The 22,450-nt window shown below is 33.8% G+C and overlaps 3 protein-coding genes across 9 annotated transcripts; all 3 read right to left on the reverse strand.

Moving 5' to 3' along the window:
- Nucleotides 1-1,244: 1,244 nt before the first annotated feature.
- Nucleotides 1,245-4,891, reverse strand: LOC105122181 (probable ADP,ATP carrier protein At5g56450). The gene is made up of 2 exons (XM_011021124.1): nt 4,184-4,891; nt 1,245-2,104 (listed from the first exon to the last, which is right to left on the reverse strand). The coding sequence occupies exons 1-2, from the start codon at nt 4,529-4,531 to the stop codon at nt 1,469-1,471; spliced, it is 984 nt and encodes a 327-aa protein (XP_011019426.1). The 5' UTR covers nt 4,532-4,891; the 3' UTR covers nt 1,245-1,468.
- Nucleotides 4,892-5,482: 591 nt separating this feature from the next.
- LOC105122182 (uncharacterized) lies at nt 5,483-14,696 on the reverse strand. Of its 7 annotated transcripts, none has more exons than XM_011021126.1 (6): nt 14,410-14,696; nt 11,270-12,312; nt 10,411-10,605; nt 8,413-9,659; nt 6,414-6,523; nt 5,483-5,774 (listed from the first exon to the last, which is right to left on the reverse strand). In XM_011021126.1, exons 2-6 carry the CDS (start codon nt 12,255-12,257, stop codon nt 5,606-5,608), a joined length of 2,709 nt encoding a protein of 902 aa, XP_011019428.1. In that variant the 5' UTR covers nt 12,258-12,312; nt 14,410-14,696; the 3' UTR covers nt 5,483-5,605. The 7 variants fall into 7 exon arrangements, 4 of the variants coding, with proteins under 4 accessions (XP_011019428.1, XP_011019430.1, XP_011019429.1 ...); XM_011021128.1 differs by having other exon boundaries at nt 6,414-6,509; nt 14,410-14,695; XM_011021127.1 differs by lacking the exon at nt 14,410-14,696 and adding an exon at nt 13,971-14,378.
- Nucleotides 14,697-17,523: 2,827 nt separating this feature from the next.
- On the reverse strand, nt 17,524-21,828 carry LOC105122183 (rhomboid protein 1, mitochondrial-like). Its single transcript, XM_011021130.1, has 8 exons — nt 21,396-21,828; nt 20,499-20,619; nt 19,978-20,097; nt 19,092-19,202; nt 18,689-18,733; nt 18,066-18,170; nt 17,915-17,956; nt 17,524-17,793 (listed from the first exon to the last, which is right to left on the reverse strand). The coding sequence occupies exons 1-8, from the start codon at nt 21,755-21,757 to the stop codon at nt 17,704-17,706; spliced, it is 996 nt and encodes a 331-aa protein (XP_011019432.1). The 5' UTR covers nt 21,758-21,828; the 3' UTR covers nt 17,524-17,703.
- Between the last annotated feature and the right edge of the window lie 622 nt (nt 21,829-22,450).

Below are 22,450 nucleotides of genomic sequence, written 5' to 3' on the forward strand. Positions count from 1 at the left end.
TTATCAATAAGAAAATTTTTCTTAAATGATTGATTGAGTTTTATTTAGATAATTTATTTTTACAAGATATTCGTTTTATGATTTTTTTATATTTTTATTTTTTAAAAAAGAAAAGTCATCCAAGGTTGTTTTTTTACCCCGCATGCACGAGTTTTGTTTTTTTCATGTATACTTTTTTATTATTATTATTTCTTAGGCTATGTTTATTTTCTGGAAAGTAGTTTTCAGAAAACTACTTTCTAAACTTTCCTGTATTTGTTTGCCATCAAAAAAGTTGAACAATGAAAAATATTTTCTAGTGAAAGAAAAATTTAGTTTGGTTTTGAGAAAATTGTTTTCCTGGAAAATTTAGGTGGAAAAAACTTTTCAGAAGTTGTGAAAAATTTAAAAATATCATATTATTTGCTAATTATATCAAATTTGGTCCTCAAACTTTTGATTTTTATATATATTTTGTTTTAAATATTTATTTTTCAATTTCATCTCTTAAAATTTAATTTTTATATTAACTTTAGTTCTTATTTTTATAATTATTATTTATTTTTTTCTTATTATTTTTTTTATTAAAAATTTTTATCTATCAAATTTGGTCTTTATTCTTTTGATTGTGACTTATTTTATTTGAAATAATTTATGAAATATTTATTAGTATTATTTTAATTTTTTTTCATCTTATATTTTTTTATTTTTTAGATTTGATCTCTATTATTTTGATTATTATTTATTTTTTGAGATAATTTATAAAATTATATATTTTTTTTAATTTCATTTTCATTCAACTTTTTAATTTATAAGATTTGTTCCTCATTATTTTAATACACTTGAGAAAAATAAAACGTTAAAAAATTATTTTTCATCTTATTTTCCATGACATAACCAAATACTAAAAAATATTTTCCAATTTTTTTTCATTACACAATTAAATATCAAAAAATAATTCATTTTTCTAAAATTTATTTTTTAAAAAAATTAATTTTAAGTAAATGAATAAAACTTTAAATTTTATTATCATTATCTCTTCTGCAACGGGGCACAGGAGAAGGGCCTAGTGTTTTTCTAATAAAGTTTTTATTTTTGTTAAAACAGGGCCCCGAGGCCCAAAACAGGATACCTAGGCCCATGAGATCCATAATCAATTAACAAAAAAGCTCTGGAAAATCTCAGTACTTCGTATTCCAAGTCCACCTTCTCCAAGATGATATACCTCTGCAGCCAATTTACTTGACGATAAAAAAAAAAAAAAAAAAAAAAAACAGGTGATTACCAAGAATCAACTAGGTATACAAAATCTGTATCAATCACATTCAACCTTTTTAACTGGTAACAAAAAATAAAGGTAAGGTTGCTATCGTTTAGCTGTATGGAACTCTTTTGCATTTCACAATATTTTCCTTCTATAAACCGTATCGCCTCATTTACTCCAATCCTTCGGTTGAGATGAAAAACTAACCAAAACTACTACTTCCTGCTACAAGCCACCCCATTTCATGAACTTCTTGACCTCATCATACAAAACCAAAATGGCAGCAGCACCAGTACTCCTAAACACATTTGAAACTGCCCCACGATAGAAAGAAGCCACCCCCTCTACCCTATAAATTTTCCTCCAGCAATCAAGTGTGCTATTATACATTGGTTGTTCCAGACCAGATTGCATCATCATTCGCCTTCGAACTGTATCCAGTGGATATGACATCAACCCAGCTGATGTCGTGACTATCTGAGCCACCACCCAACGCTTCCACAATGGCAATTCAGGTTTAGCTGCTTCTCCAGACAAACTCTCCTTCATTGTATCAAACCCACCAAAATATAGACTCCTGTGAACTACCATTCCTTGAAGAGAGGCAGGAAGCCCTCTGTACACTCCTCGAATCCCATCTTTATTGTATACAGTAGTCAGGAAATGAAAAATACCTCGAAATTGCCGAGCATCAGTTCTTCCAATGTCAGCAGCAAGGCGGGTGTGTGCTATATCAAGCGGGTAGATTAAAATCAGTGTTGTACAGCCAGCTGCAGCACCCGCAGTGAAGTTGGCAGGTGTGCTAGACAGAAAAGGACCATTTGGATGGTTTCTGTTATGCAAGATGTTTTTATAGAGATCCTGCAATAGAAATTAACAACCATGAGGTCATGGCAGCATAACACGAAATGGAGATGATCCTAATTCACTTGAAACTTTGATATCAATCATCAAAGTAAAAGATCACTTCCTTTTATGCAGCCAAATAAGTTAGAATCCCTATTATTATCTTCTATTGCATTATTAAATTTTCTCATGCCATGGATAATGACATTGTATGTCTCAAAGAGACCAGCTACCAAAATACTATTTCAAGGAAAAAGTCATTTTCCATATCTTAGAAGTTCTGGGAAGAACTCAGCCAGCTAAAATATACCAATCCTATTTATAACATCTTGCAATCAAGAAAAAATTAGTGAGTGGTATGCAGTTTAGCTATCTGCATGTCCTGAGAAGAACCTTCGGCAAACTTAGTGTTACCATGAGGTTGCAAGAGCATGATCAAACCTTTAAACGCTTACATTTGTGGAAAAGAAAAGGTCAAAAGCCAACCTAAAAACATTGGTAAGAGGTTTTATTCCGCCTCCAATGCATTCAATACACCTGTTAATATCTAAAGTTTGTTTGTGCTTAATTAAACTCTTTTTGCTCTCCTTTTGTGCAACATAGTAATTCTTGGATCTTTGTTTCAACCATCTTGCACAAATCAATGGACCTGTAATTAAATCCCATGCCACCTTATCTCTCTAAACTGTGTTTCTTTCATTCCTTGCAAAAGCTCACCCCAGGATCTTCTCACAAATTATAAATCCAAAGTTAATTCACCAAAATTTCAAAATCTATCCAACTATTTTAGATGACACAATGAATCTATGGAGTAAATGCATAGCCAGGAACTCTCTAGTTGGGGAAGCATTTTCCATATCTTAAAAGTTCTGAGAAGATCTCAGCCAGCGAAGATAGACCAGTCCTATTTGTCACATCTTGCAATCAACAAAAAAGTAGTGTGTGGTATGCAGTTAAGCTGTCTGAATGTCCTAAGAAAAAGCTTAGGCAAACTTAGCATTACCGTAAGATTGCAAGAACATGTCCAAGCCTTTACAAATTTACAATGGCGGAAAAGAAAAGGTCAAAAGCCAACCTAAAAATATCAGTAAGAGGTTTTATTCAGCCTTTAATGCATTCAACACACCTGTTAATATCTAAAGTTTATTTGTAATTAAACTCCCTTTGCTATCCTTTTTTGCAACATAGTAGTTCTTGGATCTTCATTTCACCGTCTTGCAAAAACCAGTGCACCTGTAATTAAAGCTCATGCCACCTTATCTCTCCAAACAGCGTTTCTTTGATTCCTTGCAAAAGCTCACTCCAGGATCTTCTCCCAATTTATACATCCCAAGTTAATTCACCAAAACCTCAAAATCTATCCAACTATTTTAGATGACATAATGAATCTATGAAGTCAATGTATAGCCAGGAAGTCTCTAGTTGGTGAACATTTTGATTTCCAATTCCCAATTGACAACTTATGCATGAATTTCATTCTCCTTTTATTTTTAAAATTAGCAGGATCCTTCTTCTAGAAAATTGCTTAAAATTTCTCCAAATTCAACTGTACCAAAATTCTGTTATCAAGATTTTCCCTAAACTCTAAAATCCTCATTCCACTACTGGCAGCAATCAGTTCCAAAGATCCTTTCCCATCAAATCCTATCAGCCCAAGTTCATAATCCTCCCATTTCTTTCTAACTTCAAGATTCTACGTTGTTAAAATTACAGCATGACAAACACCAACTAAAATAAAGAACCATCCTTTACAATCATAAAAGACAACATTCCTATCATCCCATGTTAAAATAATCCTATTTCTTTCTAACTTCAAGGTTTTACATTGTTAAAATTACAACATGACAAACACCAACTAAAATAAAGAACCGTCCCTTACAATCATAAAAGACAACATTCCACTTAACACGAAGTGAAATCAATCGTTGCAATATTCATATACTCATATATCAAACATTTCACACACACATCAAGAACCATCATCAAATACCAAAAACACCCAAAATACTATAAAAACAAACCACCCCATATTCCCACGGACACATTTCATCAAACACCTTACCCACAAACCAAAAAGAACCCAACTTTACTCACCTTAAGAGAGAAATTAAGAGCAACAGAAGGGTAATATCTAATCACACTACTGCCATTGCCTCTCCAAAGCGAAAGAATCCCTTCTTCTTTAACTGTACGAACAATACAATCAACCATTCCTTTGAATTTCCTGCGTCCACTCCCTACAATTGCCAAATTGCTTTCTTGAGTTTGTAACAGCACCTTTGCCCTCTCAATTGGCGCCACTGTTGTATGCATTACCCCTCCCAGGAATGCACCTGCCAATAGATCTTTGTGAAAGTCTGTCAAGCATTTATAAGGCCCTGATGATATTGGTGGCTTTGACCGATCTCCGTTTTCTCCTGGATCATCATCGTCTCTACTCATTGTTAAAAACCAGAATCAGAATGAGTTTTTCTCTATAAAGATCGAATCTTTTTGGGTTTCAAGAGAACCCCTTTCGTTGTTTATCTTTAATTCTTTATAGTATCTCTAGAAAAGGAGAAATAGTGGGTTTTGCTCGTGTCTACTTTTTCTTCTTGGGTTGGTGCGCGAGATTCCAAAGGAAGAATCTTTTTCTTTCAATCTCCCTCTCTGTAGTTCGAGGGAAATAAAGGAAAGTCAGACCAGGCAATTCCTTCCCGATGAGTAGTTGATCAGGACTTGTTAGCTTATATAGTCTCCTTTTTACTTTGTATAGTCCTTATCCTTCTATCTAGGAAATCTCTTAGGTCGGTTTTTTTTTGGGTTTTGATAAGTCATTACATTTTTTCTAACAATTTATTTATCTAAATTATTTATAAAAACCCTCCAAGAAAATAAGTTTCATCACACAAAAATACACACCCAAAAAATTCATTATTCTAATAGTGATTTATACCTACAAAATCTTGTGCCCGTGTCATTTTAAGGTAATGAAAGATCTCCCGCTAGGCTCAATTATTGGGTGATTATATTCGTCATTATATATATATATATATGTCCTCTCCCCCTTTTGTTCTCATGAAAAGCAACAACTTTATAATTGATGCATCACTATCATGCTCACCTAAACATTTTCAAAAATTTTGTTTTCTCAAAATAACTTAATGTTATTTATTCTTAAACATTTTTAATATTGGAATGCCCTTGTGTTGACTTTGATTCCAATTCCTCCTCTTGCATGGTTTCCAAAAGTTACCGTACTCTTCATGTAATTTCTCTTCCAATAATATATTTTTTTCTAGAATAATTAAAATATAATAAGAAAAAAAGTAACAAAAACCATCTTGTAACATCATAATATTAACATCTAACACTGTCACAGTAAAAAGAAAAAATGAAGAAAAGAAAAGGAAAGGAAAGGAAATAAGGAAGGGTAATCATATGAAACTAAAAAGCTTCTGATTCCATGTCCAGTACGGCAAGCCAACAGTTGCATTTTACTTTTTGCAAGATCCTAAGATCCGGCAGCCATTTCTCTCATAAGTCACATGCATGCCCAACAGGTCTCTTAACTGAAATATTTACAGAGAAAGGCCAAATGTAAAACTTCCTAAAATCGCCACCCTCCCACATTGCTCCAAAGGGTTTTCTTTTTTCTTCCCTCTGTGTAAGATGTAAGAACAAGGGGTTCGCGTAACGAGCTCCACTGCAGTTGAAAGATTGCCAAATTCTGTATTACTGGTAAGCAACAAAGCATTCCAATGGAGATGACGCACCTCATTACAGCAAACATTCTATAAATTCATAACCTCGGCTTCATTGAACAAACCTAAATGAAATCCCACTTCATTGTCAAAGCATACAGTAATTAATAATCCAGTGTAACTTGATTTCATCTCGCTGAGGCCGAGCACAATCACAATTCTCAGGATATTTCCTCGACCAAGAATACAATTTATGTGAGAATCATAAAACGAAGGTTGAGTAGGAAGCATTTATTGAAAAAATAATCAAGGTCGCTTTATGAATTAGAAACTAAATTAAGGAAGCCATCACAATATCAGATAACTATCAGACATAAAGGAAAATAGACCATACAACCAGTCACAATGCAATTCAAGATTGAAATACCCATTTATAACATGATTTACAAGAATAAAATGTTCCAGAATTCTCATCAAAACATGTATGCATCACCATTCTAGGGAAGGAATAAAGAGAAGCAAAACAGCAGCATCTCATGCATTCAAAATATATTAATAAGTCTCAATTCTTGTAATTCAATAAAGTCATCAATCTCACAATTCACTATAACAATCCAATTCTACTGAAAGATTCTACTCACAGAACAGAGAACATGAACATGCGAGAGGTTTGCTGACTGCATGCTCTGAAGAATGCTTCTGCTCCATTTCTTGAAAAGGACTGCTCGATGATCTCTCTGTTGCAGTAGGGCTGCAAACAAGGGGTGGGTGGGTGGGGGGTGGGGAGGATCAGATAAAGTAGTGAAAATCTGTGCAACCAACAATCAGATGCATGGTTACAGTTATAGATTTATTTGACCTATGATCATGCTTCAATTGATGAAAAAATCAAAGTTACCAATCGCTGTCACATAATTCATGGTTGCAGTCAAATATTTGCTTATTACCTTTACTGCAATTCTATAGTGATTAGGGAACGTAAAGACAATATACACATGTCTTTACTGCAATTCTATAGTGATTAGGGACCGTAAAGACAATATACACATGTTACTTGCTAACATTATGTACATCAGTCTTATCATTAGAAGTCCAAGTTAACGCTGCAGCACCTGTTTATTCATCAAACGTTGGAGTTGTCCAAAACATGCATAGATATAATACTTTGAGGACGAAAAAAAGAAGGATAATTAATTTTTTCTAGTTGACTAGGAAATCATATTCCAAGATATGTGACAAATCAAGGAGACGATTCAGGACCCTAAGAATATCTCATGCAAATTAACACCAGAATTATTTTTCTTCTCTTACTAAATCTAAAGTTTTTTATATTTATGCTTCCAATTTGGCTTCCTCACTCCTTGCAATGATTACACAACAAACAAATCGATCAAATATAAGTACAAAATAGCTCCAAATCAAAAAATACATGCAACATTTCTTTTAAAGAAAGCACATTACATGCGCATTTTGGAGGCTTTTAAGAATATCCTTGAAGTTGGAATATGTTGTAACTGAGTTCATCTGGTCATGGACCTTAATATGTTGTTCTTTTTTTTGGCAGGTGCAAACTTCACAAAATACAAGGAATCTACTTGTGCCATCATTTTTTTTCCTATCTATTGTCACAGCTCTGCACTCTGCAACCAATTCTAGATTGTTCTGCAGCTCCATTGACACTAGTCCCAGAAAGCAAGCAAAATCAAAATCTTTAACCAGAAACCATTGCTGATATCAACTTTTACCCTTTGGCATACTTATCAACATAACCCTGCAGAACAAAATGTGAAAATGGTATTGCCAAGGAAAAAAAAAAGAGCATAATTAACGACCATATAGAATCTAATCATGCATAAAACATCCTTTTGAAGTCGCAACTCCCACAAATTTCCCTGTTTGGTGTCCCAGAACTTGTCCATTTGCAAAAAAGAAGTTTCAATCATATTTTGAAATACTATTCATGATGGTCTCAATCACTAGGAATGATATTTTGTGTCTGCACTTTATGTGATTTTTCAATAGTATGGGACAATTTTTGTGGAAGGTTGTTGGTGCAACCCTACCTTCCCTTGATAAATTAAATACAACTGTACAATTCATTGTAGAGAGTTAAAAAAACTACACGACAACAAATCCTAACTCCTAGGTCCCTCTGAAAACATTACTAGATAGAAATGGCTAATGGTTAAGAATTCATGTTCTGCACTTTCCCTTTCAGTGGAAAGTTGTCAAGCTGCATCAGGCACGCATCTATGCCTGTTTCCCACCCATGACTTCTAAGTTCTATAATGACAATAACCACTATCATGATCGTACTTTTTTTGGTAGTAAGAAATTGATGTTTCAATCAGTAGAATCATAAGCAGAGCCATGAGGTTATGGGAAACCTATCATTGAATGTGTATCATGTGAGATTCATAGTGCTAGATAACATGCATCAAATGTGATATTTCTTAAAGAAACCCTTTCTAATCATCTGCCGCTTCAGTTTTCATACACATAAGGCCATAAATATAAATATCAACTGTCTTTGCCACTTGAATAGAAACCATTATTAAATGAGCTTGTTTGTGTGTGTATTTGTGTCATGAGAAAACTCTTTCACATATCAGTTTCAAGGTAAAAGAAAGAAGGATTTACCATCACAAGTTTTGTTAATTTATGTTGCGATGAGTCAATGTAATGATCTATTTTTGCCTTGGACTTGGGTATTTGATGGCTCTTCATTGCTCCTGCAACCTTATCAACCGTCTTCTTGACAATAGTCTTAAATGCTTCCTTACTCATGTTACCCTGTCGCCATGATGGCTTTAAAACGTCCTTGACAAAATCTGCAAGGGTAACCTTAAAGAGCTTCATTGATCTGGACTCCTTGCTCTTTTTGCTCTTCTTTGGAGACTTAATCTGATCAATCTCCATATCACCCATATTCACATTCACTACAACAGGAGTACTCTGGCTCTGATTCTCAATATCACCCACTTCTGCATCTGCAATCTCACCAAACTCCTCATTATCAAGAGATGTGGAAACCACAATGCCTCTAACTTCTTTCTTGTTTTCTTCCACATCCAAAGATTTGTTTGAGGCACTAAACCTTGGCATAACATCAGTGTCAATGGATTCCCACTTCTGAATGTGATCAAGTCTCTTAAATGAGTTTGAAGTTGGCTCGATGCTGTCTAAAAACGGATCATATTGATCACCTCCTGAGCTAGGAATGATTTGTGCAACCCCCCTGGCAGAACTGGGCGAAGGTATTGGATGTCTTGTTCCAACACTGACACCTTGTCCATCAAGTGAAGCATGGTTCAAACATGAAGAATGATCATCCTTACAAGAACAGGATGGAACCTTTTCTTGCCTTACAACATCAGAACTGAATCCGGAGTTGAGCGGCTGCTCAAAACTAGTTGGATAAGAATTCAGGTGAGCTGAATTTTTTGCTCCAAAATCTGGCGGGTGAGATGGCTGATTTGAGTCCAGAATATCTGGTGGGAGTCTAGATGAAGAACCCACCTTTCCAGATAGACCATACACGTTATCAATAGCAGAGCAATCCAAACCATAGGGTGATTGTTGCTGCTGCAGATCTTCAGAGCCAACAGTAACCAAGTCTGAGGCAGTTTGAGGAATGTCATCTTTCAAACAGGGCTCCTCAGTATTTTCTGAGCAATCCTCAGAAGCATAATCTTGAACAAGTTTGAATGGGCTGCTTCCTTTAAAAACTTCACCAGAATATTTATCAGAATAGATGCATCCAGCAGCTGACATGATCCTTGATGAACTTTTTTCATCAGCTCCTGCTGAATTAATGACTGGGCTATGAACTTCAGAAACTGACTCCCCAGATGTCAATTGGTTATAACAATTGATGAGTTTTGAGCCTGTAATTGGAAACAAGATTAACTCTAAACTTAAGGCACGGAACAGGTGTACAAGTTATTCCTGTACAACTAACATGAGCAATCTACATGAGAACCACACAACGATAAACGTTCTAAAGTTTCAGGCCAGCAAATAACTCAATATAACCACCGGCATGTGCTATTAAAGCTTTGCAATAAATAATCCATAATATATATAAAAGCACGAACTACTTAAAAACTTTTGATTTATTATTATACCCTTAATACATTGCTAATATTACAGTATACTACCAATACTAATAAGTAAATCCAATCCCATTTCTAATTCAGAAAAAGACCAATATTGGTAAAATTAAAAAAGGAAATTATTAATTCCTAAAAATAAGCTTTTTTATAATGAATCCTAAAATATAGGTTAATTTCCTCTCTTTTTTTCATACTTTTCATTTATACACTGGATAAAACCCTAAATAACATAAAATAAGCTACTGATATCACTTCTAAACTAAAACCCTAAATAACATAAAATAAGCTACTAATATCACTTCTAAACTATATAATAATGATATAATGATGTATTGATACTTTATTTTGACAATCAATTAGGTGTTTCGTAAAATCCCATTGGACAAAATATATCCCCTTGCCTTCGTTTGTATTGTTCTAATGATGATATTGATGTTCATTGATCCAAACCAGTTATCTAAGGAGAAAAATTAGGAAGAGACTGTCCAAGGAGGGAAAACTAGTGTGTGGGTGAAACATTTACCTTGTTCACCATTATTCAGCCTTGAGGAGCCAGAGAGAGATAAAACCATTGCCGAAGCGTCAGATTGTGCTGAACTCTGCAGTTCATGCAACTGCTCTCTTACATCAAATGCTCCAGCTATCAAATGATTACCATGAGTTTGACCTCCAACAGGGTAATTTACTGCCTGGTCATTGTCAGACTGTGTAATGTCATCTGAAAACAACTCGCCAATGAGTGAGAAACAAATGATGAGGTGAATGAATAACTAATACCCGCAATGCAAAAACAAAATATGATTCATCCATAAAAGTACATACAAATAAAATAAACAATTACAAAAACTCCTCCAAATTGGATCATCTGTTCAGGTCATTCAACATGAAATCTTTTCATCTACAAACTAACAAGCATTTCAATGAAACATCATCCACAGCACCAATCTATTACTTCTAGACAAAATAGCATGGGGAGTAGCTGCTTGGTGTCACATTGACATACGACAACCAAACAGCAAACCATATCCACTAGATAAATTACCTTAAGTTTAAGATTGAATTTAAATAAATAAATCAATAAAATAAAACCAAGGAAAGATTTCTTTAAAAAAAATTGGAGAGAAACAACAAATTTACAAGAATCATAGATATTTTGCATCTTGGTCATACATCAGTATCATGATGTAAATGAGAAACAGTCAGGCATCTCGTTTTCTCTTTAACATTGAAAAATTAACATAAACAACAGATCATAGGTTTTATGAGATTTAAATGCTTCAAAGAGAGGGATAGAGACATATGAGAAACATAATTAACTTAGCAAACATCAGAAAACAAACACCTTATGAAGTAGACTGAGAAAATACCAATAAGGTACTAACCTTCCATCTCCATATCAGAGTCAGAAGACATGTGGGATCCAACTGCATCCATCAAATGACTGGGTTCAGAAAAAGTCTTTCCTTCATTCAATTTAAAACACACCCCAGCACCACTTCCACCTTCCAGATATAAGTTGTCATCATGCATGAGAACATTATGTCCACCTTGATTGAGAGGAATGACTTCATTGGCGGAACTAGTAGGGCCCAATTTATCACAAGAAGGTTTGGAGGAATTGGAAGCAAAATCAGAGTAAAATTGTGGAATGGAACCATCTAGCATGGGTGCAGATAATGGCATCATGTGGGAGTTATGCAGAGGTGGAATGGATGGTGCAGAAGAGGTTAGTGGTAGGGGCGGCGGTGGTGGGGGTGGGGGAGGATCTGTGGAAAGCGTTTGAGGATTTCCAACGTGAGGCTCAGCAGAACTCCCAGAGAGAGCAGGAGTCAGGAAACTGGAAGTTGGAGGAAAAGGTGGGGGAGGTGAAGGGGGAACATGACCCTGCACACCAGCTAGCTGTTTTGGCAACGAATGAACTGGAGATTTATAAAACCCCTGACCTTGTGAAGGTGGTGGAGGAGGCAAACCTCTATAAGGCGGCGAGATTTCAAGATGGTGTGAACCAAAGGGAGGGGGAGGAGAAGGCACCGATGCTAAACAGGAAGAATGCTGTGAATTTTGCTGCGCAGGTGCATAAACATGTGACATGGGAGCACTTCCATGAACAGTTGCAGAAGAGTGCAAATAAGGCTGACCCGGGTTAGGCGTCCTGCCAGGTGCAAGTTGCTGAACTGCGAGATGTTGGGGCATAGAAACATGCTGATATCCAGGCAAACTTGGCTGACTAGTGTGAGGAGGTCGTGGAGGTAGAGGGCCTTGTTGGAAACTGTGGGAGAGCGGAGGTGGACGGTGTAAGTATGGAGGGGCAATTGGTGTTTGAGGACCTTGGCTGCCAGACTGGGGATTAGAACTGCCTTGACCATACATATTGGAGAATTTCAACAACTTTTCCTAAGCCTCCCTCAATTTTCTACAGAACTGCCTGTGGAAATGAAATAATTAAATAAGTGCTTAACAAATTCATCTTGAAAACACAGAAAAATGGGTTTTTTAATCAAATTATTGATGTGAATTAATTATGAATGTGGAATTGAATGCACCAACCAATTACATCTCAACATGCAAAAAAAAAATAAAAAACACAGCAAGATCATCTTCAACAAAATTGGAAAGTATGAAAGCAATGTTCAATAAAGCAGGAAAATTAAATACGAATGTTAGTTACAAAGAAGAAGGAAGTGTTAGAGAGAACATAAACATAAACAGCAGATGCAAACCCTAGTTAATGTTGAGAGAATTCAAATGTTTATTGCAGCTTTGATTGTATTGGAGAGCGATTTTGGGGTGGGGTGGGCATGATTCCTTGAATTCTGTGGTAGACTTGGTTGGGTTTAACTCAGCGTGAGAATAAAGAAAACTGTGAGTTAAAAAAAGAAGAAAGAAAATGATTTTTACCATGTGCATTGTCCACATTATTGAAATTTAGTTTTATTTAAATAAAACAATGATATTAAATAAATAAATAAATTATTACATTTATTTAAACAATAATTGTATATAAAAAAAGAACATGATTTTATGAACAACATAGAAAAGTATAAAGTGAAAGCTTCCTGCGATTTGAAAAATGAATCCTTTAAAAACAATAACTCTATTGTCTTTCTTAATTGAAGATTTGTTTAATATTACTATTGCCTGTTGAACCTACCCCTTTCATTACATTTCGCTAATAAGCACATGAAAATCAGTTGGGACCTCAAACCCACCCCCACCCCCCCCCAAAAAAAAAAAAAAGAAAAAAAAAAGAGTAAAAAAAGTGCTTCCCCACTGAAACATCTGAAATTTTCTTTTAAATTCAATAACCCTCCCCGTTATCTTCAGAAATTCCATAGAATCTAGATCTTTAATAATTAAATTTTGAGATGGGGCTTGTTAATGAAATCAAAAGGCATGAACTAAAAGTTTTCCTCTCACCACTTAAAGCCACCATTTCTATTTTTATTACGAGACATTGTGTGTGTGCTCTTCTATAAAACTCAACTCCTTTATTGTTCAGCATATCCTTATTCATCATAATTCAGTGGCTAGAGACCTATTCATGATAATGCAACGAAATTAGGCTTAACTGTCAACTAAACAAAACCATTCACTATCAGACATAACCTTCTTGTTTTTCTTTCCCTAGGAAGCTCAAGAATCTATCTATCTCTTGGAGTGTAAACTTGAGTTAAAACGATTATCTTTCATCCATAAATACCTTACACTCAAAGTTTAGCGAGTCCTATAACTAATGCTATATGCAGCAGTCCAAACAGCCTGCAAACACCTCATAAAGATTCACTGCCTCCACCTCTACATGTATATATATAAAACAAGAGACTGGATTCGATAACATTTCCAGCCATGTAAACTTTGCAGTTTTTGAATAACATATCAGTACAATTCTTCCATTACCGAACTCCTAAATTGTTAATACCAACTTGACATGTTTGCTGATATTCCATTCATCACAAGCTCTGCTTGAGCCATGAATCTTCATCTAAAACTCCAAAAAGTTAAAAAAGTGTTTCCTGCTCCTCAATATGTGCAAATCTTGAGTACAATACATGTCTCCCAAAATGACACAAGGACTTTACTGACCTTATTAAGAGAATTACTTCCACATATCATCCATTCCTGGACATCAGTTTCTTCTTGATTGCAGACACATATCCATAGCAATCGTAATTGATGATCGAAATATATTTATAAACATTATGGCAATCATTAAACTTATTCCCACGCTAAGGGCCAAAGTGTCACTTTACAAATTACAACTACCAAGATTATAATTTCATAAACTTTAAGAACCAAAGTTCATCACCTTCTCCAAACTTTCTGCAGTTTCCTTTCGAAGAACAAACAAACCAACTATTCTCCGAATCTTTTTTCATTTCTTAACCAAGTTTAACAAACAAAACAAACCCTTTTGATCCATGACTAATCAATAGCATAACACGTTTAAGGGTTTTCAAAATCTAAAATTTCTAACTTCAAGAATGTCATTAAAAAAACAATAAACAGTAAACTGCATCCATACCTCCCTCGGATTTATTTGCTGTCTTTTGCTTCTTTTATCTTCCTCCCTTCTTCATTCTCACTTAATTTCTCCTTTTCCTCTTTCTTTTTCTCCTATCTTTGCTCATTTAAGAATCTAACCCAGCTCCCTTTTCATCTCTCTTTCTACCTGTCTCTTTTCTTTTTACTCCCTTCTTCTGGACGTCTTGTGCCTTGCTCTTTCCATTTTTTTGTTCCTTTTAAAGCTTTCAGAGAAATACGAGATAATGGCTCGCGCTAAATCGCGGTCGGGAAAAACAATTTTCATGGAAAATACTGTATTTTAAGGAATAAAAAAAATCAATACATAAAAGAAAACGTGATCACATTGTTCAGCACATAAAAATAAAAAATGTATGTTAAAAAACTCAATTTTAAGATAATTTAATATTAAAAAATAAAAATAAAAATAAAAGTTATACAATCTCAAGGCAAACTTGTAATTCAAATGATAAAATTATAATACCATCATAAAAAATAAATATATAAAATTTTTAACAATCTAAAAGTGGAAGAATAAAAAAAATTCAATCAACAAAAAAAACTCAGAAAAAATAAAATACTAATAAAATAGATCAAACCTTGTGAGCTAGGTGTGCAAATAAGATAAACCAAACCTCGTGAACTAGGTATGTAAACAAAATAACTTAATAAAAAACAAAAAGAAAATTATAAGATATAATTCTCAAACAAACTATACGTTGAAGAAAAAAATTAAAAAAATTATTGAACTCCATATAAGGTAACTCATCAAATTCATAATTTGGGTAATGAAATACATAAAATAATGAAATCTAATTTTCAATGAACCTAATGTTTAAAGATGAAATTTTAAAAGAAATCAATGTAAAAATAAATCTAAAAAATATATATATTAACCTATGTTAACCTCATAGAAAGGAAAACAAATAAAATGACAAAAATTTCAACAAATCTAATATTGAAGGATATAATTTAAAAATAAAATCAATCTAAAAAAAAATCTAAAAAAATTGTTGTTAATATATGTTGACTTTTCAAACTTGTGAGTCAGGTTAAAGACTATAATCACCCATTTAAAAAAAATTCATTAAGTTTAATTCTTAATTAAGTTAATATCAAATAATAAATTTTTTTAAAAAATAAATTTTCAAAAAGAACCCAAAGCAAAAAAATAACAATAAAATAATAAGGATAGAATTTGATATAAAACCAAAATGTCGCTTATTTATCAACACGTGTCACCTATCTTGAATAACATGAAAGCATTACTTCCAACGCTATCAAGTGTGTGTTTGTGTTAGTGGTGGAACTCGTGGTTTGGATGTGGGACCCATTTAGTGGTGAAACTTGTGGTTTGGATGTGGGACCCATTAAAAAGCTAAGAAAAGCAGAAAATATTAGCTTTTGTGGTTGAGTTTTGTGCATCAAGGGGTTGTACCCAACCACAACCTCAACCACAAAAGTTAAATCAAACACTCCCCAATAAAATCAGTACTTGACTTTCGAAGAAAGCCATACACATTGCTAGAATATGACGAGCTTCCTCCACACGAGAAATGCATATGTCAATCAAATTGCCCTTCTTGTCTACCCTACCCCCACCATATTTATTTTAGATTTAATTTTGCTCTCTTAAACTTTAATTGTTTTCCGTAACATTATTTTATTTTATTCTTTTAAATTGAGGATCAACCAAGTACCAAGATATTTCCTTGACATTGCAGGAACCCCAAATTTAAACAACTAAAATAAATTATCAAGTTAAATCTTAAATAAATGTTAAGTGAAATGATCAAATTAAAAAAATTAAAAAAGAGCTAAGTAACAAAAAGAAAAAGACATGAACTCTTCCCCTTACCGTGGAAACCAATTCCTAAATAAAATTAAAAAAGAGCTAAGTAACAAAAAAAAAAAAAAAGACATGAACTCTTCCCCTAACCGTGGAAACCAATTCCTAATTTTATATAAAAAAATGTACTAATCACTTGTTAAAGCTTCAAATTTAATTCCTATAAAGCTCTAGTTCTTTTAGATCAATAAAATTTAATTTTGTTTTGTTAAGCTAAACACCAACCAAGTGATGAAACACTTCACGACAATGTTAGATCCTCAAATGGAGGCATAAAAACCAAATCATCATGGCTAATATCAAATCAATGCAGCGTTAAGGGATCACATAAAGAGAAAAATAAATTGAAAAACCAAAATGACAAAAATCCTAGGGATAAAAAAAAAAAAAGATGGCACAGTGAATCACTGGAGCCCTCTTATTTTTTATTATTTTTTATAATCATCTCTCTTTTTTATAATAGATATTTTTCAATTTTCTATATTTATTTTTGTACCCTAATCCTAAATCTTGTTTGATTTGTTACCAACCCTCTCTAGTTTCCCAAGAATTATGCCTTCAGAAAGTAATGATTTATATTATCGTTCATTAACTTGAATTATTATGTAATTATGTCAGAATCACTAATATTATAATATAATCACAAGTTATAAAGTATATTGTTATCTTTTAGAAAAATCATGTATCTTTCATTTAATAAATAACTTGGTAAATAAGCAGAGTGATTATAAAATGCGAGAAAGTATGAATGGGAGGACCCTGCCATATATTCTCAATACATTTGTGCGATTGGCAGCAAAGAGGGATCGTGCGGTGGACCAATAAAGCCACTCACTTTGCTTGTAGATTTGATAGGAAACTTGTGCAATCCAGATAGTCGATTAAACAAAGCATGAGAGACAAAGCCAAAAGGTCGAGGAAGCTGTATTCTCACGCTTACAGATTAGCTGGCTTTCCTATTCATTTGCTGACAGAAATTAAACAGAAAGGCACTGCTCTGGTTGTTCATGAGGAAGGCCTATTTTTATAACATTGAATCGTCTCTCCCAGCTGCCAAGATTCCACTAGTGTTTTGGATATCAATCAAAACTAAAAACATGCAAGCCTAGCCCCATAAACTAAGTTATTCACAGCTCAAGCTTAGCAGAGGGATGTTTTGGATATCAATCAAAACTAAAAACTTGCAAGCCTAGCCCCATAAACTAAGACCCCACATTGTCTTCTCATCTATTTTTCTTCCTGTCAACTGGGAGATAAAAGGAGATGAAGAGTGTGAGACTTCAAACTCTTAACCAATACTAAGGCATGAACAGTGTCAGGAAATATGGTAAATTTATCACTACTAACAATCAATCTGTAATGCAACCGAAGACGGAATAAATTTGGAAAGGAATGCCTATTGATCAACCAGAGATTGAATCAGAAATTAGTAGATTTATCCAGTAGTCAGAAGCGTCCTCGCTTAATTCTAGCCCAAGCTAAAGCTGCAACTGCAGCACCTCCCAAGTGAGCTGATCCTGAGATGTTACTGTTTCCCTGCAAAAACATAAGTGAAACCCAGCATTTTAGCTTGCTTTGGTTTGAAATCTTTCAAACAAATAAAAAAAAGATATTTGTACAAGGAAGCGGAAAAATCATAGGATTAATATCCATGTACCTCCATTACCCTCAACACATCTTTCCCAATTAAAAAGATACCCTAGAATGACAGTTGTCAAAAATAATATGGTAAGCATCTGAAAATTAGCTCGAATAAACTTATTTCTTGGGTTGAAAAAAATAAAGATTGTTCATTGAAAGGAGCCTACCAGTAAGATTGCTGGAACTGGTATGATAAAATCGAAGTATAGAGTAGCTCTAGGATTCAAGAATATATCGAGCAACATGATAGCATTGACGGCCCCACTAGCCCCCTAAATGACACAAGTATACTCGTTAGTCAACCTTTGATGATGAAAAACTGATCCAGGTTTTGTTACTCTCCTCCTATCTCTGGAACAAACACAGAAAAGTGGCCAGAAATGAGAGTAGAAGCTGTTCATTATTCTGAGTCAAGAAACTAATTTAAAAAATATACAACAGGAAGTGAAACAATTTTGCCACCAAAAAATGCCACACTGAATTTATTGTTGGCATTTGTCAAATTTCATGATGAACTTTCCTTCATTTCAATCATTTAGCTTATTGTTGGCATTTGTCAAATTTCATGATAAACTTTCCTTCATTTCAATCATTTAGCTGTCGACTAGCTGTTTATTAATTAGTTCACAGGGTCAAAGTATCAGAGGAACAATCTTAATGAACAGTAATGTCATGCTAATGATGAAAGTAGTCAAGGGACAAGGATTCAAGCGTCGTTTGACTTGAATAATTGAAGAAAAATGTAAATAGAAAGAAGAGAAATCTGATAAAAAGAGTTGCAAAAGCATACCAGTCCTGGAGTCCTTGAAGAATCCCTCGCCCACATTCCCTGTCCCTGCAGATAGCAAAAATAGGGAACAGAATCAAGGATTTCTGGTTAGCCAAAATCATTAAATCATTCCATCCTAAAAATAGAATTCCAACAATAACAATCAAATAGTGCACAAATTACATGTGTTTTTATTTAACACATGGAATGGAATTTTCAAGTCATCGTCCGCACAACCATATATTATTCTGTTAGTTAACTTCATAAAAAATCAGGTCAAATAGTTTAACCTGTAGTAAAAAATCATGCCAAAATCTACATTCCTGTGAAGCACATTTTCATAAAATAAAAACCATCAAAGTAATCATTCCCATAACTTGCTTCATAACAGATCATAATGGAAATGTAGCTAGGACTATTGTACCTTCGATGATAAATCCATGTAGCCATGGTGCAGCAAGTAGAACACTGAGCCACCAATTGCTCCAGCTAGATACAACTTCAACAAGAATTCAGGTCCAAAAGTCCTTGCAATCTGGGCAGTAAGAAATAAAAGAACAAAACACAGCACAGCACAGCCAAATACATTTTTTAGGACTGATAAAGAATACATTGTCCAACAGAAAATGCGCAAAAACGAGATAGACACATGCTGCATGTGCAAAATATTTTGGAAATTTTACTGTTGCAAGTTATAAGATAATATCATCACGATTACTGGAGAAGAATCTAGAATGCAATAATTTGCTAGAATATTTTTAAATATCCCATCCTAAATTGGTTTTGGGTTGATTGAGTCTCAATATGAAAAAAACTATTTCTTCTCCTTTTGAAAATTTTATTTGCTCAATTTCAATTATGGACTTTCAGCAATATATTTAAATAATTAGCATGAATGAAAACATTTTATCATATTCAAGAAGCATTGGATTTCACTAGCTGGTACAAAGTTTATAATAATTAAAGGTAATAGTTTATACAAAGTATCTGCTACAATGAACCATCCATCATAAATATAATTGGTGAAAAATTAACAGCCTATATCAGGAAAAAAAAAATCTGCAGGACCAATGATAAAACACAAGAATGTTGGAATCTAGAACCTATCAGTGACTTATCATTCTAGATAACATATTTAAGTGTAACTTTGAATGAAAGTCATAATGGAGGAATATAATGATACTTTGTATGGTTTGCATTCTCCATAACTCATCAGGTTTCAAATCATCAAAAAGTAACCAACTCAACAGTAGCGGTTAACGGAACAAAAGGTTGTAACAAAGAAAAACTGCCAAGGAATGTGAACATACATTTGTCCCGAAGAAGTAAAGTCCAATCATGTTAAACGCAATGTGCCCAATATCAATATGACTGAATGCTGAAGTAACAAGGGTGTGAATACGCCCACTTCTGAAATTGTCCAATGAAATCTGCTCCGGGCACATCAAATGAGTCAGTAGGAAATGGAGTTTAAAACAGACCACTGAGAGTTTAAAACACTGAGTCATCTTTTAAGTGTCATTCTTCAAAGAATTCCTCTTGGATTCTCTATTCTATAGTCACATGACAATTTACAGCTAGAAAATTAGCCTGCATACTCTGTGAAAATAAACATTTTTTCCACTGAAGAATTCTTTCGTCGATAATGCAAAAAACTATGCTTATAGTGCAGCTAAATGTTGCACTTCTATTAAGAATTTGTCAAGGGTTAGCCTCTGCATCCAGCACTTTAGGGAGAGGGCAGCACCTAATGAGTTTAGCAAACAAAATCTGCTTGGTATCAATTATTCCTGATACTTGGTACCATTTAATCAAGAAACAAAGGACCCACCATAAAATTTTCCATCATAAACTTTTGATCTTCAATCCTCCATAACATAAAAACAGCCGCATTGGCTATGATCAATCCCAGAACCACATTATCAGCAGATAGTCGATTGAACCATGATCTCCTACGAACAGCAGAAAATAAATGATTGACAAGCATGAAGAATTATGGCTTGTCTAGGAAGAAGAAATGCCTTGTAATAAGGGATTACTCTAATTACTCTCATCTGTTCTTTAAGCATTAATATGAAATGAAAAATCAAACAGTAATGTTATTCCAATAGACCAAACCAAATATTCTTCCACCTTCTAGAAACATAGTTTAATGCAGAAAATAAGAGGCAATTTTTTTTACTATAATGATGGATATTCTTATCCTCCAGTTGAAGGACTAGGATGCACGGAACCAAAAATAGTACTCTCTAAATGTAAAGTTTTCCTCTTGCAAGGTTTAAATTGACCATTTAGTAATAAGCCTTCGTTAAGGAAATTCCTTGCAAGGGGGTTGCCTAAAGTGAAATGCTCAATACAAAATCACACCTTGTATCACCATCCTTAAAAGCTAAGTTCAAAGTGCTATGTTGAGAGAGAGATATGGATTTCTGGTTAAGAATGAGAGCTTTTGTGAACAGTGAAAACAGCTACGGCTTTGAAGGTGTCGATCCAAAAGTTGACACGTACTCTACTTCTGAGCCAGAGCTACTGGCTACTGCTAATGCTTTATCTCTCTAACCTAAATCACGAATCTTTTATGATCACAACTCACAAGAAAAGTAATCTAAATCAAATGACAGTAATTGTTTTTATTCATCTAACAAAATAAATCGCACCAAAACTCAAGCTTTTTCTTGACATTTTTCTCAAAAACAGCAGAAGCAACAGCAAAAAAAATGCAAATTACCAGCCACGGCGATTAGAACCAAGACTTAGGTTGGACCAAGAATACCCTCTAGCAAACCGAGCTATAAAGAAGCCAACTTTGCAATCTGTGAGATTTTTGGTTGAAACCCTGAAATGGGTGTTCGATAAAATGGACAAGAAATGTTTTGAGAGAGAGCCATGGAGAATTTTAGCTGGAAGATAGTGGTGTGAATATGATTGACATGAATGGATTGTCAGAGAGGAGCTTAAAATATGGTTTTGGTAATGGTGGATTGGTTTTGTGAAGGTTTTATAAGGGTGATAGAGGAGAAGTGAAGAATTGCTTGTGAGTTTTTTGGGGAGGTTTGATGAGGCATTTCTAAGAGAAAGGAGTCTCTGCATTTTTCTTGATGCTCTCTTCCTCCTCCTCCTCCTCCTCGTCTTCCTCTTCTAGGTTTTGGCTGGGAGAGGCTTTTGTAATGAAACAAGATGGGAAATTCTTTGCTTGTAGTTATAGTTAGTGGAGTAAATTATAATTTGGTCCTTATTGTTTTTAATTATATGTAAGTTGATATTTCTGTTTCTGAAAATCCTAAACGAGTGTTTTGACCAACGTTGACTGTTATGAACCTTTTGAAAAGCACTTTTAATTTTATTCATAATAAATAAGATTTAAAAAATCGATTGGAAATAAAAGATATTTTAGATAGGATGAAAAAAAAAGGGGGATTCAATAAAACTAACGGATGAAATTGCAATCAAATATGAAAATATAAAAATTCAAAATTAGATTTTTTTTAAACAAAGAAATTATTTTATTAGAAAAACAATGATAATACATGTGTGTTACAATTACAAAAAAATAAAATAAAAGCTATTAATAAACATAATGACCATTTTACCCTTCTAAAAAAACTAATAAATCTTGCAATTGAGTGTGAAATTATCTTTTTTCATGGCATCTATAAACCATTACAAAATTAATTGGAGATAAAATAATTTTTATATTTAAACACGAATTTGTTTTTATAATTTCAGTTAAATAATTTTTTTTTATCTTTTCAATGTTATTTGCAAAGTAGAATTACATTGATG

Source organism: Populus euphratica, unplaced genomic scaffold (assembly GCF_000495115.2).
Source record: "Populus euphratica unplaced genomic scaffold, PopEup_1.0 scaffold19.1, whole genome shotgun sequence".
Lineage (NCBI taxonomy): Eukaryota > Viridiplantae > Streptophyta > Magnoliopsida > Malpighiales > Salicaceae > Populus > Populus euphratica.

What these genes read in the sequence shown, in the direction of transcription:
- LOC105122181 (XM_011021124.1), bottom strand. Translation starts at nt 4,531, where the DNA reads ATGAGTAGAGACGATGATGATCCAGGAGAAAACGGAGATCGGTCAAAG. An exon ending in CTCTTAATTTCTCTCTTAAG is followed by an intron (nt 2,105 to 4,183) that starts GTGAGTAAAGTT and finishes TTTCTATTGCAG; the next exon opens with GATCTCTATAAAAACATCTT.
- LOC105122182 (XM_011021126.1), bottom strand. Translation starts at nt 12,257, where the DNA reads ATGTATGGTCAAGGCAGTTCTAATCCCCAGTCTGGCAGCCAAGGTCCT. An exon ending in CTCTGATATGGAGATGGAAG is followed by an intron (nt 10,606 to 11,269) that starts GTTAGTACCTTA and finishes AGTTGTTTTCAG; the next exon opens with ATGACATTACACAGTCTGAC. An exon ending in AATTAACAAAACTTGTGATG is followed by an intron (nt 6,524 to 8,412) that starts GTAAATCCTTCT and finishes CCTTGTTTGCAG; the next exon opens with CCCTACTGCAACAGAGAGAT.
- LOC105122183 (XM_011021130.1), bottom strand. Translation starts at nt 21,757, where the DNA reads ATGCAGAGACTCCTTTCTCTTAGAAATGCCTCATCAAACCTCCCCAAA. An exon ending in CTTCAAGGACTCCAGGACTG is followed by an intron (nt 18,171 to 18,688) that starts GTATGCTTTTGC and finishes TGTGTCATTTAG; the next exon opens with GGGGCTAGTGGGGCCGTCAA. An exon ending in CAGTTCCAGCAATCTTACTG is followed by an intron (nt 17,957 to 18,065) that starts GTAGGCTCCTTT and finishes CTGTCATTCTAG; the next exon opens with GGTATCTTTTTAATTGGGAA.